This window comes from Orcinus orca, chromosome 11 (genome assembly GCF_937001465.1).
Source record: "Orcinus orca chromosome 11, mOrcOrc1.1, whole genome shotgun sequence".
In the NCBI taxonomy this organism is placed as follows: Eukaryota; Metazoa; Chordata; class Mammalia; order Artiodactyla; family Delphinidae; genus Orcinus; species Orcinus orca.
The window spans coordinates 40,516,263-40,535,089 of record NC_064569.1 but is presented as its reverse complement, the minus strand read 5'-3'; the positions used below and the strand labels follow the sequence as shown (position 1 = coordinate 40,535,089).

The window sequence follows — 18,827 nt, the reverse complement described above, 5'->3', positions numbered from 1 at the left end:
TAGTGACTTGTCTGGACTAATTTGGTGGAGTCTGTATCCCCCACAGTGGGCAGCCACTGATATCTCTGCTCAGTTGTGTTTTTTTGTTTGTTTATTTTTATTTTTAAGCCTGAATTTTAGGGGTTACTTTTGGGTCAGCATAGCTTAGTGGTCAGTCAATGATTAGTCAATCGTTAATTAATCCAGATTGATCCAGTAAGGCTTCTACTCTTTGCTAACAGATCTGTGTATGGGTTAAAGTAGAATTGTTAAAGAATTGCTTTGCTCTAGATCAAATCAACCCCCTCAGGCAGTAGAGCTGTCAGTCCTCACAGGTTGCCTCACTCTGGTAGAACTCAGGCCATAGGGCTAGGGAGTTGGAGATGGAAGCAGCTCCAGGCTAAAACATCATAGCAAATTTTTCTTGAATAAATTCTTCTCAATTTGTTGTATGCCTTTGCTCAGTTTCCAAAGTCCTAAAATGATTGTTTTTGGCAGTTTTGCTCAGTTTTTTCATTGCCTTTTTGGGAAAAATTTGCTGAGTTTCTCATTCAGCCATTTTGGAAATCCCTTCAAATGTTTGCCTTCTAGTCTTTTGTGATCCTTTTGAAAGAATCAAGGTTAGCTTCGACTCAGAAAAGGGAGAATAGAAAGATAGGAACCCAAGAAAGAAAATGGAAAGCACCAAGCATAATCAAAACCAAAGGAAAGTTCTGGTTTACCTTATGTCTAATCTCAAAATTGTAATCGGAAGTAAGTTGAGGTCACAGCTGAGTTCTTCTCCTAAACTCTGGAAGAAGAACTTCTAGATGATTGTGGGAAAAGAGTCATTCTTTTGAAAATAGTGCTGTTTATTTTGGGGCCAAACTTTCCTGATGAAACTTTATCCTATATCTATCTGTTAATTTAGGCTCAATTCCTTAGGCTTAAACATAGAGCACAGCACAAAAGAAGAAATGCGATCTCATTATTTAATTTATTTATTTATTTCGTCTAGCATCTAGAGGTTCTCTATGGAAATCTTGGATAGAAAGTGTTATACAGCGACCTGCAACAGCTCATGCTTTAAGACCAGATCAGATGATTAGTGATCAATTTGCAACAAATACAAAGGTTTCAGAAATCCAAGATATGCTACAGGAACTCAAAGATACTGCAGTGTTCAATAAATTGGAAAACAATGCTATTAAATATATGTCATCAACAATAGAAAACCTTTCTAAAGCTTCGAGTACACTAAATGATGAAGTGAAAGTTATTAACCTCCAAAGTGCCAATATGTATACAAATGAGACAAGTGAAAGAGAAAAAGAGATTTCCCTGAAGATAATACAAGATCTCAGTAAAAAAAATGAAATGCTTCAGCAGAAACTTCAAGAAGCAGAAGAAAAATATAAACACCTTGTTCGATCCAAAGGCGTAGAACACCAAGCATTGCCCACACCAACACTGAGAGTGTTACCTGAGCCTTCTCCACAATTAGCCATTAGCCAAGCTGACACATTAGACAATGTAGATAATATTTTGGCCAAAGAATTTGAAATTGTTGTAGATGAGGCCCCCCAAAAAGGGACCAAAGCCTTGGGGATCAAGTGGGACTCATCTCCTTCATACACAGCCCAAGGTGAGACAATTTCAGATATAACTGACCAGCAATACCCTTTACCTGAAAGAAAACAGAAAAAGTCTTCTGAAGAGATCACTGAAGATATCATTATAGATAAGATATCAGCGAAGAAAGGCGGTGCCTTTCAGAAAGATGGGACTGATCGGTACCAATCACAGGAAGGAAAGCACACAAAAGGCCCATATGTGCAGGAGACCTCTGAATCAAATGTGAATGATGATAAAGGTAAACAGAAAGTCACAGGGACCAAACTTGATCACCACTTTGAAATACAAGCACTAGAAAAGAAAAGAAATAAAATCCTTTTCTGAAAGCAAATCAAAGTCACTCACTGAATCAAAAAGTCAACATTTTCCTTCTGATTTCCCTTCTGACACAAAGAGCCAAGGTGGCAAAAGTGGAACCAGTAGTATATGGGAAAGACTCAGGAAAGCCAAACTTAAATATTCACATAGCAAAAGTCAAATTTCTTCAGAGAATAAAGAGGAACTCATCATTGAGTCAATGGACGAAGAAGGCAGAAGTGAGATGAGTAGCCAAGCAGAGCCATCCAGGTTGAGCCAACTTGATTATTCCTCTGAGAAAATGAAAATAAAAGGAAAGAAACACCAAATCTCTCCAGGAACCATTATAAGCAAAGAAGAAAAAACTGAAGAGAAGGATATGTCCGTCTTCGCCATGAAAGTCAAGTCTCTTGAACTTGTTAAATCACAGTCTAGGATAACTAAAGAGACTTCAGGAATTCCAGATGGCAAAAGAGAACAGAGTAACCTAGAAGAAATTCAGAAAGCCATAGTGTCATTCCTAAAAGAGAAAATTGATAACACAGGAAAGCCTTTGGATAAAAAGACTAGGTCAAAAGAAGAGTTATTATTAAAAAGAGCAGAAGTTGAAAAATTAGGAATCATAAAGGCAAAAATCGAGGAATATTTCCAAAAAGTGACTGAAACTGTGACAAAAATCTTGAGAAAATACAGATATAAAAAATGCAGGATAAATTGGAGAGAAACCTATGAACTAAAAAAAGTGGTCTAATTTATGCCAGAAGTGCATTTTCAGAAGCAGATTAGTGCAAAGTCAGAAATTAGCACCTTACTTTCACAGGAGAGCCTTGGCCCACTAACTGACAATTTAATACAAATGATCTTGGCTGAAAAAGAAAGTGAAAGGGATGTTCCTGTAGCCTCAACAGTAGGGAAAGACCATAAGGAGAAGGAAAAACAAAGGCTAGAAGAAAGGAGCTATGAGACGATAAATAAGAATTTGGAAAAGGAAGAGGCATGGCTCCCAATGAAGGAGGGAAAGCGAGGGCAACAGAAGCAGAAACAGCGGCAGGAAGAAGAGGTGTGGAAGGGACAGCAAAAACAGGATGCAAAAGCAGATTGAGCCAGATGAGAAGCAAAAGAAAAGGGAAGAGGAGAAAGAAGGGCATCAGAAGTCAAAGCAGCAGCAGCTGGAAGCATGGAAGCAAAAAATGAAAGAACAAGGAGTGCCCTTGGAGAAGGAGAAAGGACAGCAGATGATGCAGGTTCAGAAGGAAGTGAGATAACTGGAGCAAGAAAGCAGTTGGCAGAGAGAGGAGGAGAAGCAGAAGCCAAGGAGAAAGGTAGAGGACCATGAAAGGCAGAAGCAGAAAACAGCAAAGGAGATGAAAACTTTTGAACAACCAGAACAGGTGCTCAGTCACACTTCAGTGACATTGTCTTCCAGGTGGCAGAGCACACCAAAAGACGCATTGCAGTTACACCAAAGAAGAGAGTTCAATGGGAATCTTAAGAAATTAGAGAATCTGGCTGATGGAAAGCACCCCATACCAATCATTCCTCCCATCTCTACACAATCTTCCTCACCAGGAGCCTTTTCTATTTCTGGACAGTCTCCCACAAAGTCCATTATTCTTACCCCTCAGCAGACCCAGGCAATGGAAATTGACCTCACCCCTGAAGAGGCCAAGGCACTGAGAATCACCCCCACCTCCCATCAGGTTCAGGAATTGGGGGAAACCCCTACTCCTAAGATGTCTCAGGGTTTGGGAGCAGCCCACACACCTGAGCAGGCCCATGCACTGAGGGTCACTCTTACCCCTCAGCAAGTCCAGGCATTGGGGATAACTCTCACCCATGAGCAGGCCCAGACACTGGGGATTCATGTCACCCCTGAACAGGCCCAGGCACAGGTGGTCCCCCATGTCACTGCTCAGCAGACCCAGGAACTGGGGATCACTCTCACCCCTCAACAGGCCCAGGGACTGGGGATCCATGTCACCCCTCAGCAGGCCCAGGACTTGGGGGCCCCTTTCACTTTAGGACAGGCTCAAGCATTGGGGGTTTCTCTCTCTCCAGAACAGTTTGAGGAATTAGGAGTTCCTCCCACCTCAGATAACAACTATACCTTAGAATCTCCCCACATCCCAGAACAAATCCAACCTTTGGGAGCCCCTTTCACCCCAGGACAGGCCCAGTCCATGGGTATTACTCTCAGGTCTGAGCAGGACCTAAAATTAGGAGCTCTTCTTATTAATGAGCAGTCCTTACCACACAGGGCTGGTTCTCCTTCAAGACATACTCTGGAAGTTGGGATCTTTTCCATTACTGATAAATCTATCACAACACGTGCTCCTCACATTCCTAAGCAGTCCCCAGTATCATCTGCTGTTGCTGAGAAGTCCCCTATATTTGAGGTCTCTTCTACTCCTTTGCAGATATCAAGGTCTCCTCTTACACAAGCCCCCTTTGTCCCTGGGAAATCCTTGGGAATGAGGATTCCTTCAGAACCCAGGAAGCTCCTGGCACCACAGACTTTTCCTTCCTCTAGACAGACCCCAGTTTCTAAGGGTCAATCCACCTCTGTTCGGTTCCCAGCTCCAGTCCCCAGCCCAATATCTGGGCCCTCTCCCACTCCAGGGCAGCCCCTTGCACCAGGCCCTTCTTAGTTCTAGGCAATTCTTCATATCTAGGGACATTGTGACTCCCCAGTTGCCTCTGATATTGAAGCCCCTTCTTGACCTCAGACAGCTCCTTATATCTGGAGTCCCAGCCACCTCTGCACAGATTCCCAGTATCTGGGCTCCTTTCTCTCATGGGAAGTGCTTGGTTCCTGGGGCTTCTTCCACCCCTGAGGAACTCTTGGAATCTGGACCCTTAACCCTCTCTGAGCAGCCCCAGGCATTCCAGACCTCTGCCACCCATGAGCAATCTCCCTATCTACAAGCCCCTTCTACCCTTAGGCAGCATCTGTCACCATGGACCCTTCTTGGGCAAGCCTGCCCACTATGGATCCCTCCCACCCTGGGCAACGCCCTACACTATGGGCTCCCTCAACCCCTGGAAAGCCCCAGAAAAATTTGTCCTCTCCTGTCTCTAAGAAAAGTAAGGAAAGATTGTCAATTATTTCTTCTCTGAAACCTAAATCAGCATTGGTCCATCCCAGTGCTCCAAGTTTCAAGGTACCTCAAGCCCCTTTCACCACTAAGAAGTTCCAAATATCAGAGGTCTCTGACACTTATGAAGAAATCCAGAGACCCCGGAGATCCTTTTGCTACGGAACAATTTAGAACATTTAAGTCCTATCCCACTGATTACAGGACACCAGTATCCCAAACCCCTTACATTGATGAGGGGGCCCTTCCTACTCTCATTAAGCCTGTAATATCATTACCTTCTCTTACTACCCAAAACATCACAGAGCTCACCTTCTGAATGGGACCAGAAATCCCGATTTCCCCCTATAGATAAGCCCTGGATACTGACCTCACTTTCAGGTACCCAGAAAACCAAGATGATGGCCCCCACTTCCTATCCCCAAGAGCTCAAAGAACAGAACTATTTTGTTGATGTGGAGGCTCAGCGGAAGAACCTGATTCTCTTAAATCAGGAGACAAAAGCTTCTATACTCCCTTCACAACTACACACAACAGCTAGGAATCTCATAATTGAGACACTTCATACGGACAAAGTTCGGCTGGGATACCTATTCCACAAGAACATTGCCTATAGGCTGATCCAGTGTGCAAGGTAGATATAAATATTGTGTGTCCAGTTTTCTGAAATCAGGTTTAGTCCTGATTTCAAATATCCTCCCTCACTGCCCTATAAGTATATACATATTTGTCAGATTAGATGTTCTAAAAGATTCTCTTCTAGAAGGTCTGTGGAATGGAAGCATATTTAAGATAGTAAAAGGAAGTATATTTTTTAGGAAATAAAAAATGTCTTATAACATCTATTTCATTCATTTATATCTCTAGCAGACATGCTTAAGTATATTTTGTGGATCATGGTTGATCTCCAAAATATCAACTTCAGAAGTTTAGAAATGCTTCCAACTGCAAGAATGGTAACTTCCAACTGGTAACAATTTATACATTGGTCAGCATTATAAAAGAGTACTTCCCCACATCAAGACTAACATGAAATATTATCAGTTTTTTGGTTCATTGCCAATGTAATAGATAAAATATGGCATTTCAATGCTTTAATTTGCATTACTTTTATTATAGGTTGAGGTTAAGCATCTCTGCATAGACTTAAGAGCCATCTGTATTTTATTTTCTGTGAAGATTCTATTCAATACTTTGCCCATTTTTCAATTGGGTTGTCAAGTTGCTTTTTTAATTGATTCGTGGGGCCTGTTCAAATATTTGGAAAATTAGTCCCTTGTCTGTGACATAAATTGCCAAATTTCCCCCACTTGTGTTTTGACTCTGCTTTTGGTGGGTTCTGCTTTCTAAAAAAATTTTGATTTTTATGTGCTTATATTTTCTTATTTAAATATTTATTTATTTATTTTGGATGCACTGGGTCTTAGTTGCGGCATGTGGACGTCTTAGTTGTGGTACGCGGACTCTTAGTTGCGGCATGTATGCGGGATCTAGTTCCCTGACCAGGGATTGAAGCCGAGCCTCTTGCACTGGGAACTTGGAGTCTTACCCACTGGACCACCATGGAAGTCCCTATATCAATATTTGCAATAATGCTTTGTACCATATTTAGAAAGGCCCTCTCCACTATGAGAAATATAAAAAAATTATTTCTAGGTTGCTTTTAGTACTTTTATGGTTGGTTATTAGTTTTTTGTTTGTTTTACATTTAAGTCTTCGATTCTAAGCTTTCTGTTGTGAGATATAGGTGTGATGTTTTTCACTCCCCCACATGGCTGCACAGTTGCCCCATCACTATTTACAAAATAATCTACCTTTTTCCCCATTGATTTGAATGTAGCTTCGTCATAAATTGTTGTATCATTTAAGTCCATAACTGGATTTTCTATTATTTTTTATTGATTGCATATAGATGAGTTACTTCTATTCTCTGTTATTTATTGCAGTTTTATTTTTATGATGCTGAGTCTTCGTGGTAGTTAGTACTATTTGCCAGTACTTGTCAATGAGATGTGAGCAGAATTAATGTGTATCATTTCTGTACTAAGCTTGTCATTGTCAGTTTGAGACCCTCTAGAGTCTCCTTTTCCTCTGGTATGATAACCTATAGTGTTCAAGGTGATGACTGCTCTGTTAGCCTGTGTTCCTGAGAGTACAGGATGAAGCTCATTCCCTGCAAAGCTATGATGGATTTGTAGTATGAGCAACAGGTAAACTTTTGTTTACAAACAGCAAAACCCAGTTTATCTTTACTAATATAGTCTTCCTATTCAAGAAAATGATATACCTTTGTTTTTGTTCAGGTCGTGTGTGTGTGCGTGTGCGTGTGTGTGTGCGTGTGTCCTGCTGGAACATTCTAAAGTTTTCATCTAGCTCTTGCATATTCTGCCATAAGTGTATATCTTGCTAGTTTTTATTTTTGTTGTTACTATTGTAAATGGACTCTCTTCTTCTATGATACCTTCTAACTGGTTGTTATTTGTATAAATGAAGGCTAGATTTCTCTATATCAATTTTGTATGCAGCCATCTTGCTGTATTCAAAAGCATGTGATAGTTTTTCAGTTGATATTCTTGAGTTTTCCAATTACATAATCATAACACCTGCAAATAATAATTTTTTACATCTAGAATTTCCAACTTTTAAACATCTCATTTCTGTCCCTGTCTACCTGAATTGATTAGTACCTTCAGAACTATATTAAAAAATATTGGTGATGTGGCCACAAGGCCATCTTTGTTCATTTGACTTGCCCTGAGTAACAGCTAGTAGTGCCCTTCCATGGTCCCATGTTATTTTTTTCTAGGAAAAACTCACCTTCAAGAACATTTAAAAGGATTGTTTATATTTATATTCTCCTTTCTGAAAAAGTTACAAAACAACTTTAACCTTAGTCAATTTCATTTTGAGGGGGGTTATTTTCTCCATTCCTTTGTAACTCAGAATGCCAAAATGTAAGTCCTTTCATTGCTAATTATTATAGTGGTGATAGTGGACATCTTTCTAGTATATGTCATTAAAAAATGCCGGCTTTTGGGTTGAAATACATTTTATCATATTAAAAAAGTATCCGTCAGCTCCTGTTTTGTTATTTTTTTTAAATCAAGAGTGGATGTTGAATTTTGTTAAATTTATTAAATCACATTTTGTTAAATGTGATTTCAGCACTTCATTTTCAGGGTTATTAGAGAACATATTTTCTCCTCAGATCTATTAATATGATTAATTATTTTAAACCATCATCACATCCCTGGAATTTGTCCTTGTTGTATCTTTCTTTGAATGTGTTACATTTGCTAATATTTTATTTAGGATTTTACTTTGCATTGATATTCATTAGTAAGTTTGGTGGTTTACTTCTTTTGGTGCTATCTTTGTCAAATTTTGGTATAATTTTAAGTTTATATCATTTAAAAAATGTGAAAGCTTATTTTTTTTCTATGCTCTGGAACAGTTTAATGATAAAATTAGCTATTCTTTGAAAGTTTGGTAGATTTCACCTATGATATTATATGGGCTTGGTACTTTTGGGGGTGAATTCTATGACAACTTTCTTAATTTTTATATGGCAATTAAGTTTGTTTAGTTTTAGTGAAGATTTTGAAGATCTAAGTGACATGATGTGACCTGTTTTAGTAAAATCATTTAAAAATGGAAATATATAGATCAACATTTCATAACAATATTTAATTTATACACTTATAACTTTTATAATTGATCCATCAAGGATCAATTTGTTCATTCTGCAGAAAGCTCTTCTTTAATATTTAATGTTATAATAATCAAATCACCAACAGGTATAACAAGGAATTAAATATTGACAGATGAAAGATTCCATAATAAAAATGGCTGAGTCAAGAAGATTCTAACATTACATGGGAGAGAAAACATAAAGTATAATAATATAAACTATTTTTGAATAAAGAAAGTTTTGTAGAACCTCTGTAAGTAAAGAGTCCATGTTTAAATGCTAAAATACAGTTTTAGAGTTGTATTACCACATGATCAGTGTAATATACCTGAAAAGCAATGACGGAAAGAATGTAAAATTACACCAGATGCTGATAATTAAACATTTCATTTCCATATATATTGAAGAAAGTTCTTAAAGATACTAAATGTTGTGGTGACTAGATAGGATTTAACTTATCATTTAATTCATCAACATTTAAAATATCCACTACATGCCAGGGGCTGGGTTAGGCCCAGGGGGTAGAGGGTGGAAGGATACAAAAATGGATAAGCCATAACCCTGCCTTGAGGGCACTCAAAGTCTACTAAGAGACAGTCATACAAACAGATGATTATATAGTATGATGTGGAAAGAATATATCACCTCCTCTATACAAGAGGACTGAGGAGAGGGGAGAGTTAGGTAAAGCTTCTAGGAGTCCAGACCTTTGAACTATGTCTCAAAGAACTAGTAAAAGTCAGTAAGGCAGCAAAGGCAGAGTCTAGCAGGATAAAGAAAGGAAGAAAGAAGCAAAGTTTTGTGTGTGTGTGTGTGTGTGTGTGTGTGTGTGTGTCTGTCGGTGGAAACCAGTAACTGTTTTGGGGCACAATGAACCATATCCGTATAAGATGGCGAATTTAAATGATAAATGTTTTGTGTGTTCTGACTGCTTCACCAATCGGCCGTTCCCCCATCTTTCTCCCTCTCCTTGGGCTTCCCTATCCCCTGAGACACACAACAATATTGAAGTTAGGCCAGTTAATAATCCTACTATGGCCTCTAAGTGTTAAAGTGGAAGGAAGTCTCATGTCTCTCCCTTTATCACTTTAAGTCAAAGGCTAGATATGAATGAGCTTAGTAAGGAAGGCATGTTGAAAGCTGAGAAAGGCTGAAAGCTAGGCCTTTTGCACAGTTAGCTAAGTTGTGAATGCAAAGGAAAAGTTCTTGAAGGAAATTGAAAGTGCTACTCTAGTGAACACAGGAATGATAAGAAAGACAAACAGCCTTATTGCTGATGTGGAGAAAGTTTTACTGGTCTGGATAGACGATCAAACCAGCCATGACATTCCCTTAATTGAAAGCCTAATCCAGAGCAAGGCCCTAAGTCTCTTCAATTCTATGAAGGCTGAGAGAGGTGAGAAAGCTGCAGAAGAAAAGTCTGAAGCTAGCAGAGGTTGATTTATGAGGTTTAAGGAAAGAAGCCTCTTCATAACATCAAAGTGCAAGGTGAAGCAAGTGCTAATGTAGAAGCTGGAGCAAGTTATCCAGATCTAGCTAAAATAAGTAATGCAGGTGGCTCTATTAAAAAACAGATTTTCAATGTATACAAAACTGCCTTATATTGGAAGAAGATGCCATCTAGGACTTTCATAGGTAGAGAGGATTAGTCAATGCCTGGCTTCAAGGCTTCAGAGCTTTGAAGGACAGGCTGACTCTCTTGTTAGGGGCTAACGCAGCTGGTGACTGTAAGTTGAAGCCAGTGCTCATTAACCATGCTAAATTAAAATGCTAAAGCTACTCGGCTATGTTCTATCAATGAAACAACAAAGCTTAGATGACAGCACAACTATTGACAACATGGTTTACTAAATATTTTAGGCCTACTTTTGAGACCTACTGCTCAGAAAAAAAAGATTCCTTTCAAAACATTACAGCTCATTGACAATGCACCTGGTCACCCAAGAGCTCTAATGGAGATGCTCCATTAATCTTAATCTCCATTAAGATTCATGTTGTTTTCATGCCTGCTAACACAGCTTCCACTCTGCAGCCCATGGATCAAGGAGTAATTTCGACTTTCAAGTCTTATTATTTAAGAAATAGATTTCGTAAGGCTATACAGTAGCTGCCATAGATAATGGATCTGGGCAAAGTCAATTAAAAACCTTCTGGAAAGGATTCACCATTCTAGATGCCATTAAGATCATTCATGATTCATGCAAAGAAGGCAAAATACCAACGTGAACAGGAGTTTAGAAGAAATTGATTCCAACCTTCATGGGTAACTGAGCAGCTCAAGACTTCAGTGTAAGAAGTAACTGCAGATGTGGTGGAAACAGCAAGAGAACTAGAATTAGAAGTAGAGCCTGAAGATGGGACTGAATTGCTACCATCTCATGATGAAACCTGAATAGATGAGGAGTTGCTTCTTATGGAAGAGCAAAGAAAGTGGTTTCTTGAGATAAATTCTTCTGATGAAGACGCTGGGAAGACTGTTGAAATGACAACAAAGGATTTAGAATACTACATAAACTTAGCTGTTAAAAAGCAGTGGCAGGGTTTGAGAGGACTGACTCCAATTTTAAAAGAAGTTCTACCATGGGCTTCCCTGGTGGCGCAGTGGTTGAGAGTCCGCCTGCTGATGCAGGGGACACGGGTTCGTGCCCCAGTCCAGGAAGATCCCACATGCCGCGGAGCGGCTGGGCCCGTGAGCCATGGCCGCTGAGCCTGCGCATCCGGAGCCTGTGCTCCTCAAGGGGAGAGGCCACAACAGTGAGAGGCCCGCGTAATGCAGAAAAAAAAAAAAAAAAAAAAAGTTCTACCATGGATAAAATGCTATCAAACAAACAAACAAAAAATGCTATCAAACAGCTTTGCAGGCTACAGAGATATCATTCGTAAAAGGACAAGTCAATGGATGCAGCAAACTTCATTTTTGTCTTTAAGAAATTGCCAAAGCCACCGAAACCTTCAGCAACCACCACCTGATCAGTCAGCAGCCATCAGCACTGAGGCAAGATTCTCTACCAGCTCAGATGACTGTTAGAATTTTTTAGCAATAAAGTATTTTTATTTATTTTTTTTTAATTTTTAAAAATTGATATATAGTTAATTTACAATGTTGTGTTCGTTGCAAAGTGATTCAGTTATACACATATACGTATAAATATATATACATATATATATACATTCTTTTTCAGATTCTTTTCCATTATAGGTTATTACAAGATACTGAGTATAGTTTCCTGTGCTATACAGCAGGTCCTTGTTGTTTACCTATTTTATATATAGTAGTGTGTATATGTTAATCCCAAACTCCTAATTCATCTCCCCCACCCCCTGGTAACCACTTTGGTAACCATAAGTTTGTTTTCTATGTCTATGAGTCTATTTCTGCTTTGTAAATAAGTTCATTTTTATCTTTTTTTTTTGGGCCATGCCATGTGGTTTGCAGGATCTTAGTTCAACCAGGGATCGAACCCGTGTCCCCTGCAGTGGAAGCAGGGAAGCATGAAGTCCTAACCACTGGACCGCCAGGGAATTCCCTGTACCATTTTTTCAGATGCCACATATCAGTGATATCATATGATATTTGTCTTTCTCTGACTTACTTCACTTAATATGATAAAATTTGGGTCCGTCCATATGCTACAAATGGCATTATTTCATTCTTTTTATGGCTGAGTAATATTCCATTGTCTATATATACCACATCTTTAACCATTCATCTGTTGATGGACTTTTAGGTTGCTTCCATGTCTTGGCTATGGTAAATAGTGCTGCTGTGAACATTGGGGTGCATGTATCTTTTCAAAAGAACGTGTATCTTTTCAAATTAGAGTTTTCTCCAGATATATGCCCAGGAGTGGGATTGCAGGATCATATGGTAACTCTATTTTTAGTTTTTTAGGGAACCTCCATCCTGTTCTCCATAGAGGCTGCACCAATTTACATTCCTACCAACAGTGGAGGAGGGTAGTAATAGTTTTATATACAAATTCTGATCATGCTTTTTCTCTGATGTCAGGAAGAACTTGGCTTGAATTTCCAGTTCTGAACTTCTCTAAGACTCAAATGTGCTGACTCAAATTTGTAAAATTGATGTAATGATAATTACTTCAAAGAATGGTTGCAAGGGGACTTCCCTGGTGGCGCAGAGGTTGAGAATCCGCCTGCCAATGCAGGGGACGATCCCTGGTCCGGGAAGATCCCACAAGCCGTGGAGCAACTAAGCCCGTGTGCCACACCTACTGAGCCTGCACTCTAGAGCCCGCTCGCTGCAACTACTGAGCCCGCGTGCTGCAACTAATGAAGTCCACATGCCTAGAGTCCATGCTCCGCAGCAAGAGAAGCCACTGCAATGAGAAGCCCCTGCACCGCAACAAAGAGTAGCCCCTGTTCACCACAACTGGAGAAAGCCCGGACGCAGCAATGAAGACCCAACGCAGCCAAAAATAATAATAATAAAAAAATATAAAATTAACTCAGAAAGTTAATATATTTAAGTATTAAATGATCCATATATACAGTAGGTTCTAAGCTATTACAACCCACAAAGAGACCTAAGAGTTATTCCCTTCCCCCTCTCTCTATATGTGTAAAATACATATATTCAGAAAAACGTCTTCAGTGGGTTCCCATTGCCTACCTCCCCCAAAATCCAAACTCCATAATATGCTGTTTAAAGCCTTTCACGATCCAGCTATGTCAGTCTCATCCCCCACTATATCCTTTCACATATATGTGATCTAAAAGTTCCAGACTATTCACCACTCCCAAAATATAACTTTTATTGTCTTGCCTTTATTTATAGTGTTCCCTCAACCTGGAATTCTTCATCCCCTTTTTCTCAAACTTCAGTGGCTATAAGTTTTACCTGAGATATTTTTTAAAATACAGATCCTGAAGCTTACCACCAAGATTTTTTATTCAAAAGGTCTGGTGATGCACCCTGGAATCTGCATTTTCAACAAGCACCACCCTCCCACCCCCAATAAAATGATTCAGTCCAGGTGATTAGGGTCCATACTTTGAAAAATACTGGTATTGTGGAAAGAGAAAAGATCTGGATTTGCTTCCAAAATCTGTTATTTATCAATTATGTGACTTTAGAAAATTACTTAACTTTGCTAAGAATCCTTTTCTTCTCCTGTAGAATAGGGATGGCAAAAAACTATGTTTTGGAGGCCCAAACATTGTGGCCTATTACATTATAGTAAAGAGAGTACTACATTTTTATGACTGTTCCTCAAGATCCTATTCAGTATCTTCCTACGAAGCATTCTTTATTCCTCTTATTAGAATTAATTATGTTTTGCTCAAACAGCTAAATTGCTATTTAGCATTTATTTCATTCTCTCTCTGACACAATTTATTAGTCTCCTAATCTGGCTTGTAAGTGCTTTGAAGGCAAGGACACTCTTTTTCATAATTGTATTAAGTACCTTCTATATGTTGTATACATATCAATACTAAAATATAATATATTAAAAAAATAATAAGCAACACTATTTTAACACTAAAAACTCTGTGAGGAGTTAATGAAAATTTGACAGTCATATAGAGTTTTGAAAGTTTAGTCATATAGGGAACTAGATTAAGGTCTCATTAAGCAAGCCTGCCACCCCTATACTATCTCTCTCTACTTACTAAGGATGAGATGAGAATGGTGACACCAGGTTTGCTGAGTTAGTGTCAGTAATTATATGAATCTCATTCTTGTTAATTTTTCCAAGAAACAACATAATTAAATGGTTACAAGCCATCCAGAATACTGGGAGAGGTTATGAGACCCAGAACCTCTACATAATGCTGAGCAGAATTGATGACTATCAAAAAAAGGTGATGCAGATCTGCACAGGGAAGCAGAAGTCGCTACAGCAGAAACAGAATCAGTGCCTCAGGAAAATGATGTACTTACTCAGCCAGGTAATCTGTTTTCTTTTCCCTCTCCCCAGTGTGTTGTAAGAAAAGGCAAAGTGGTAGGCTTTGAAAATAAGTTACCCGGAGATACCATAACATACTACAAATTTCATGGCTTAAAACAACAGAAATGTATTCTCTTACAGTTCTGGAGGCCAGTTCGAGAAATCAAGGTGTTGGCAGGGTTGGTTCCTTCTGGAGGCTCTGAGGGAGAAATTTGTTCCAAGTCTCTCTTCTAGATTCTGGTGGCTATAGACAATCCTTGGCATTCCTTGGCTTGTAGCTGCATAACTCCAATCTCTGCCTCTGTCTTTCCCATGGCCTCCTTCCTAGTGTGTTTTATGTTCTCCTCTTACAAAGCCATGTGTCATTGGATTTAGGACCCATCTGGTTAAACCAGGATGACCTCATCTTGAGATCCTTAACTACATCTGTAAAGACCCTTTTTCCAAATAAGGCCACATTCACATGTTCTGAGTGAACATATCTTCTGGGGAGTTCATCATTCAATCCACTACACTGTGACTTCAGTGAAACTCCTAAATTGACAACAGGAATACTGGCTGGACTCTCTAGATGAGAAAAGGTTAGAATAGGAGAGACTTCCAGAAATGCTCAACTCCTTCCTAGTCAACCCACATCTACCAGCCTCTAGATATGAAACCTCTTGAGCTCACTGCTCTCCAGCTGATTCTTGGTGGTTACATTCCTCAAAACTATCAGAAAGCAAGTTTTAATATGCATTTACAAAAAATGGAGATAAGGGTTTACTTAACTTGCTTACATAGCACCAGGCACAGAAGATCCTGCTAAACTCTGACATCCACCCAATTATGTCTCAGAGCCCTCTCTGAGATGACCATCAGTATGCTTTTGGAAGTGATACCTTCCAAAAGTTATAGAGCTGAGATTAGAGTTCTTTGTTCTGGGATTATATGCTCCCATTATTTTCTCCAGCATGGAGTTCTGGAACATTCTTGGAGTTCTAGGAATATTTATACATCATTTTCTTTTACTAAAGTAAATAATTTACAAGATTAGTTTACTTGCTACTCTAGAAGGTACAGAGAGACTTCTCATTATAGACATATTGTGAATTTTCCAGAAGTTACTTTTTCTTTTCTTTTCTTTTTTTTTTTTTTTTGGCCATGCCACGCGGCTTGCAGGATCTCAGTTCCCCAACCAAGGATTGAATCCAGGCCACAGCAGTGAAAGCCTGGAATCCTAACCACTAGGCCATCAGGGAACACCCAAGAAGTTACATTTTATTTTATTTTATTTTACTTTATTTTATTTTATTTTACTTTATTTTATTTTATTTTATTTTAGTTTGGCTGCACTGGGTCTTAGTTGCGGCATGCACGCGGGATCTCATTCCCCAACCAGGGATTGAACCTGGGCCCCCTGCATTGGGAGCAACGGGCCTTACCCACTGGACTACCAAGGAAGTCCCTAGAAGTACACTTTAAACATTAAAACTCTCTGACCTCAAAAATTGGATATTTTTGACAGTTCTGGGTTTGGAAAATACGACCAATGTAAATGGAGTAAAGCAAGATGAATTGGCAGTGTCATGAACTGTCTGACAGGAATTACAATGTCTAGGGCATTTCAGGGGATTCATATGGGTCTGGGGTCAGGGAAGCTAGAATCTAGATGATGAGGTGGGTATCAAGGCATCAAGAAGGGAGGGGAAAAAGCAAAAAGGAAGAAAAGGGTAGAAATGAATAAATACACTGAATCAGAGTGGTGGTCAAGAGGTTGGTTCTGCTACCAGATTGGGTTCAGATCAGCTTCACCACATACTAGCTAAGAGATCTTGGGCAAGCCACTTAACTTTTCTGAGCTTCATATCCCCATATGTAAGAAGACAAGGATAATAATAGCACCTATCTCATAAGGTAGCAAATATCAAATAAATTAATACATAGAAAGCACCTGACAGTCAAAGTTAGCTATCATTATATTTGCACAATGTTTCACAACTGATGAATATATTGTCTTACACAACTCTCATAAGAACGCTGTGTTTATTATTCTTGTTTTAGAAATGAGAAGAAAGAAGTGCAGATAAAATTAGCAACTAACCCAAAGTCACAAAGCTGGGAAATGAGAGGACTAAAACTAGAACTTAATGCAGGACCACGGTTTTTATACATCACAGTTGCCAACTCTGAAATTGTGTGTTGGAGGCAGGTAGAGGTCGAGGAGTGGCAGGAGGAAGGGAGAAAGGGCCTGGAGAAGGAGAATTCCTTTTCCAAGGAAAAGGAAGTGTCACAGTTTAGCTAAGGCCAGCTAGGAAGACCTTCCTAAAGACTTTGGCCCTTTCTTTTCATGATTTCCTTTTTCTGATTTATTTATGTTTAGCTTCAAGAGATATATAAATTGAATCTAAATCAACCTATCCCTTTGATCATCAAAAAGAAGCAAATACCTGCCTCTACCAAATTTGTTCAACAGCCAATCCTAAAAGAAGAGGACAAAAAGTATGACATATTCAATAAGTTCAGGTATGTGGTAGGAAAGACTGACATTAAACTTTCTTTGGATAATATCTGGGACCTCATGATTTTTTTTCCTGCCCAAGAGCTTTCCCCTTCTCCACAGTTTTGATATGGTTCAGTGGAGAATATTAATTTTCTTAGCTAATTTAGCAAAAGGCTTATTTCTACTTAAATATTTAATAACTAATTTTGAGTTCCTTAAAAAAAATGAAGTTGATTCTTCCTTACGAAGAAACAAATTATTTTAATACACACAGTGAAGAAACTTAGAAGCATTACTTGTTGTTGTTTTTTTTTTTAAGAAGGTAGGAACTTTGGGAAGGAAGGGGAAAAGACTGCTGTGGGGGAAACATAGCCTGCATATGGAGTGTATACTCCATGAAGCTAAGAAAGTCGTTTTAAAACGTATTAGTAGGTGAAGTCAGAAATGCAACTTTCAGGGGGAAAAAACGTTATTTCTGCAAATTCTGCTGTTTTAATCCATCTCTCGGTCAAAGTGGGCATAGCTAATGTTCCTTGGTTCCGGGGGGGCTTTATAGGACACGGTGGTGGTGAAGAGAAGGGGCGAGAATAGGAATTATATCTTTTGAATGGCTATGGAGTTCAGGAGAGTTTGACGCTTCCAAATGGTGCTTGTTCTCTGATTCTCTAGACAAGAAGACCAAATGGAAGCCATCTGGAATGCTGATCTATTCACTTCAAGTTACCCAATAACAGAGAAGACATCAATGTAATCACTCTGGGCCCAGCTGGGTGGGTACCCAGATATTCCTATGCTGCTCCAGTTAGATGTTCACTCTACGTTCAGAAGATCTCTTACATGCATTCAACCAAAGTAAGTTTAGGACTCGGAGGGAGCACTCTGGTAATTGGGCCTTTGGTCACATACCTTTTGTTTCCCTAACCTGACTTTCTCTTACAGCACCAGGGAGTTGCCAAAAGCAGTTTTTTGGTGTGAGGTCAGACTCACACCAGCCATAAAATAGTACAGGTAAATTCAACATTAGTCTTTTAGTGTTTCTCTTCATAGGCCTATAGATGTCACTACTGGAATAATATAAACAAACAAACAAACAGACAAAAAGCAGTTATAATACCATGAAACCTAATCTAACACTAGATAGGTCCACTTTGAATTCCACCCTTAGGGATTTATTACTGGAAGAACCAGAAAGACCGTAGTAGAATGCTTTCACCCACTTCATGATTCAGTAACATGACCTTAAATGCAGTTGTCATATCTAGGCCAAATCTGAAGTAAATTCGGTGCTTGTATCCCAGGATGCACTGAAGAGACTCGGAGAGAACAGGTAAGGTGGTCATGTGGTTCCACATTTCCAAATTCTGTTAAACCAGATTCTCACTGAAACTACTGGAAACCATTCTAGTGGAAGTGAAGAGTTTTGGAGTCTCCATTACCTCTCTCAAGTAAGAGAATTATTTAATGTTCTAAGCTAAGAATTTAGAAATGGAACTTTTGTAACCTGAAAGAGTTTGTGGGAGCAGTCTGATTTATTCTGGTGAAATCCAAGTCCTGGGGTAAGAAGAAATAGTGTTAACTCATCAATTTGTTTAGGTAGCAGACACCATGAAATAAGACAATTAAAATTCTATAATAAAGTAAAGTAATAGCAAAAATATTACATAATGTATACAATATAAAATCATATACCATGAGCACAAGCGTTCATGAAAAAAAGTAACCAAATCAAATGTAACCATTAAGTTGAATAAGTATGACTC

General features: G+C 39.0%; 1 protein-coding gene across 1 annotated transcript in view; it reads left to right on the top strand.

The window, feature by feature from the left end:
* The window catches only part of FAM186A (family with sequence similarity 186 member A), a 65,297-nt gene extending 47,213 nt beyond the window's left edge, over nt 1-18,084 (top strand). The window contains 10 exon segments of the mRNA XM_049694929.1: nt 977-1,886; nt 1,888-2,973; nt 2,975-4,510; nt 4,617-4,900; nt 4,903-5,132; nt 5,134-5,276; nt 5,278-5,619; nt 14,394-14,586; nt 16,948-17,090; nt 17,737-18,084. Of these exon segments, the coding sequence (XP_049550886.1) occupies nt 977-1,886; nt 1,888-2,973; nt 2,975-4,510; nt 4,617-4,900; nt 4,903-5,132; nt 5,134-5,276; nt 5,278-5,619; nt 14,394-14,586; nt 16,948-17,090; nt 17,737-17,923 (5,054 nt within the window). The 3' untranslated portion in view covers nt 17,924-18,084.
* The last annotated feature ends 743 nt before the right edge of the window (nt 18,085-18,827 follow it).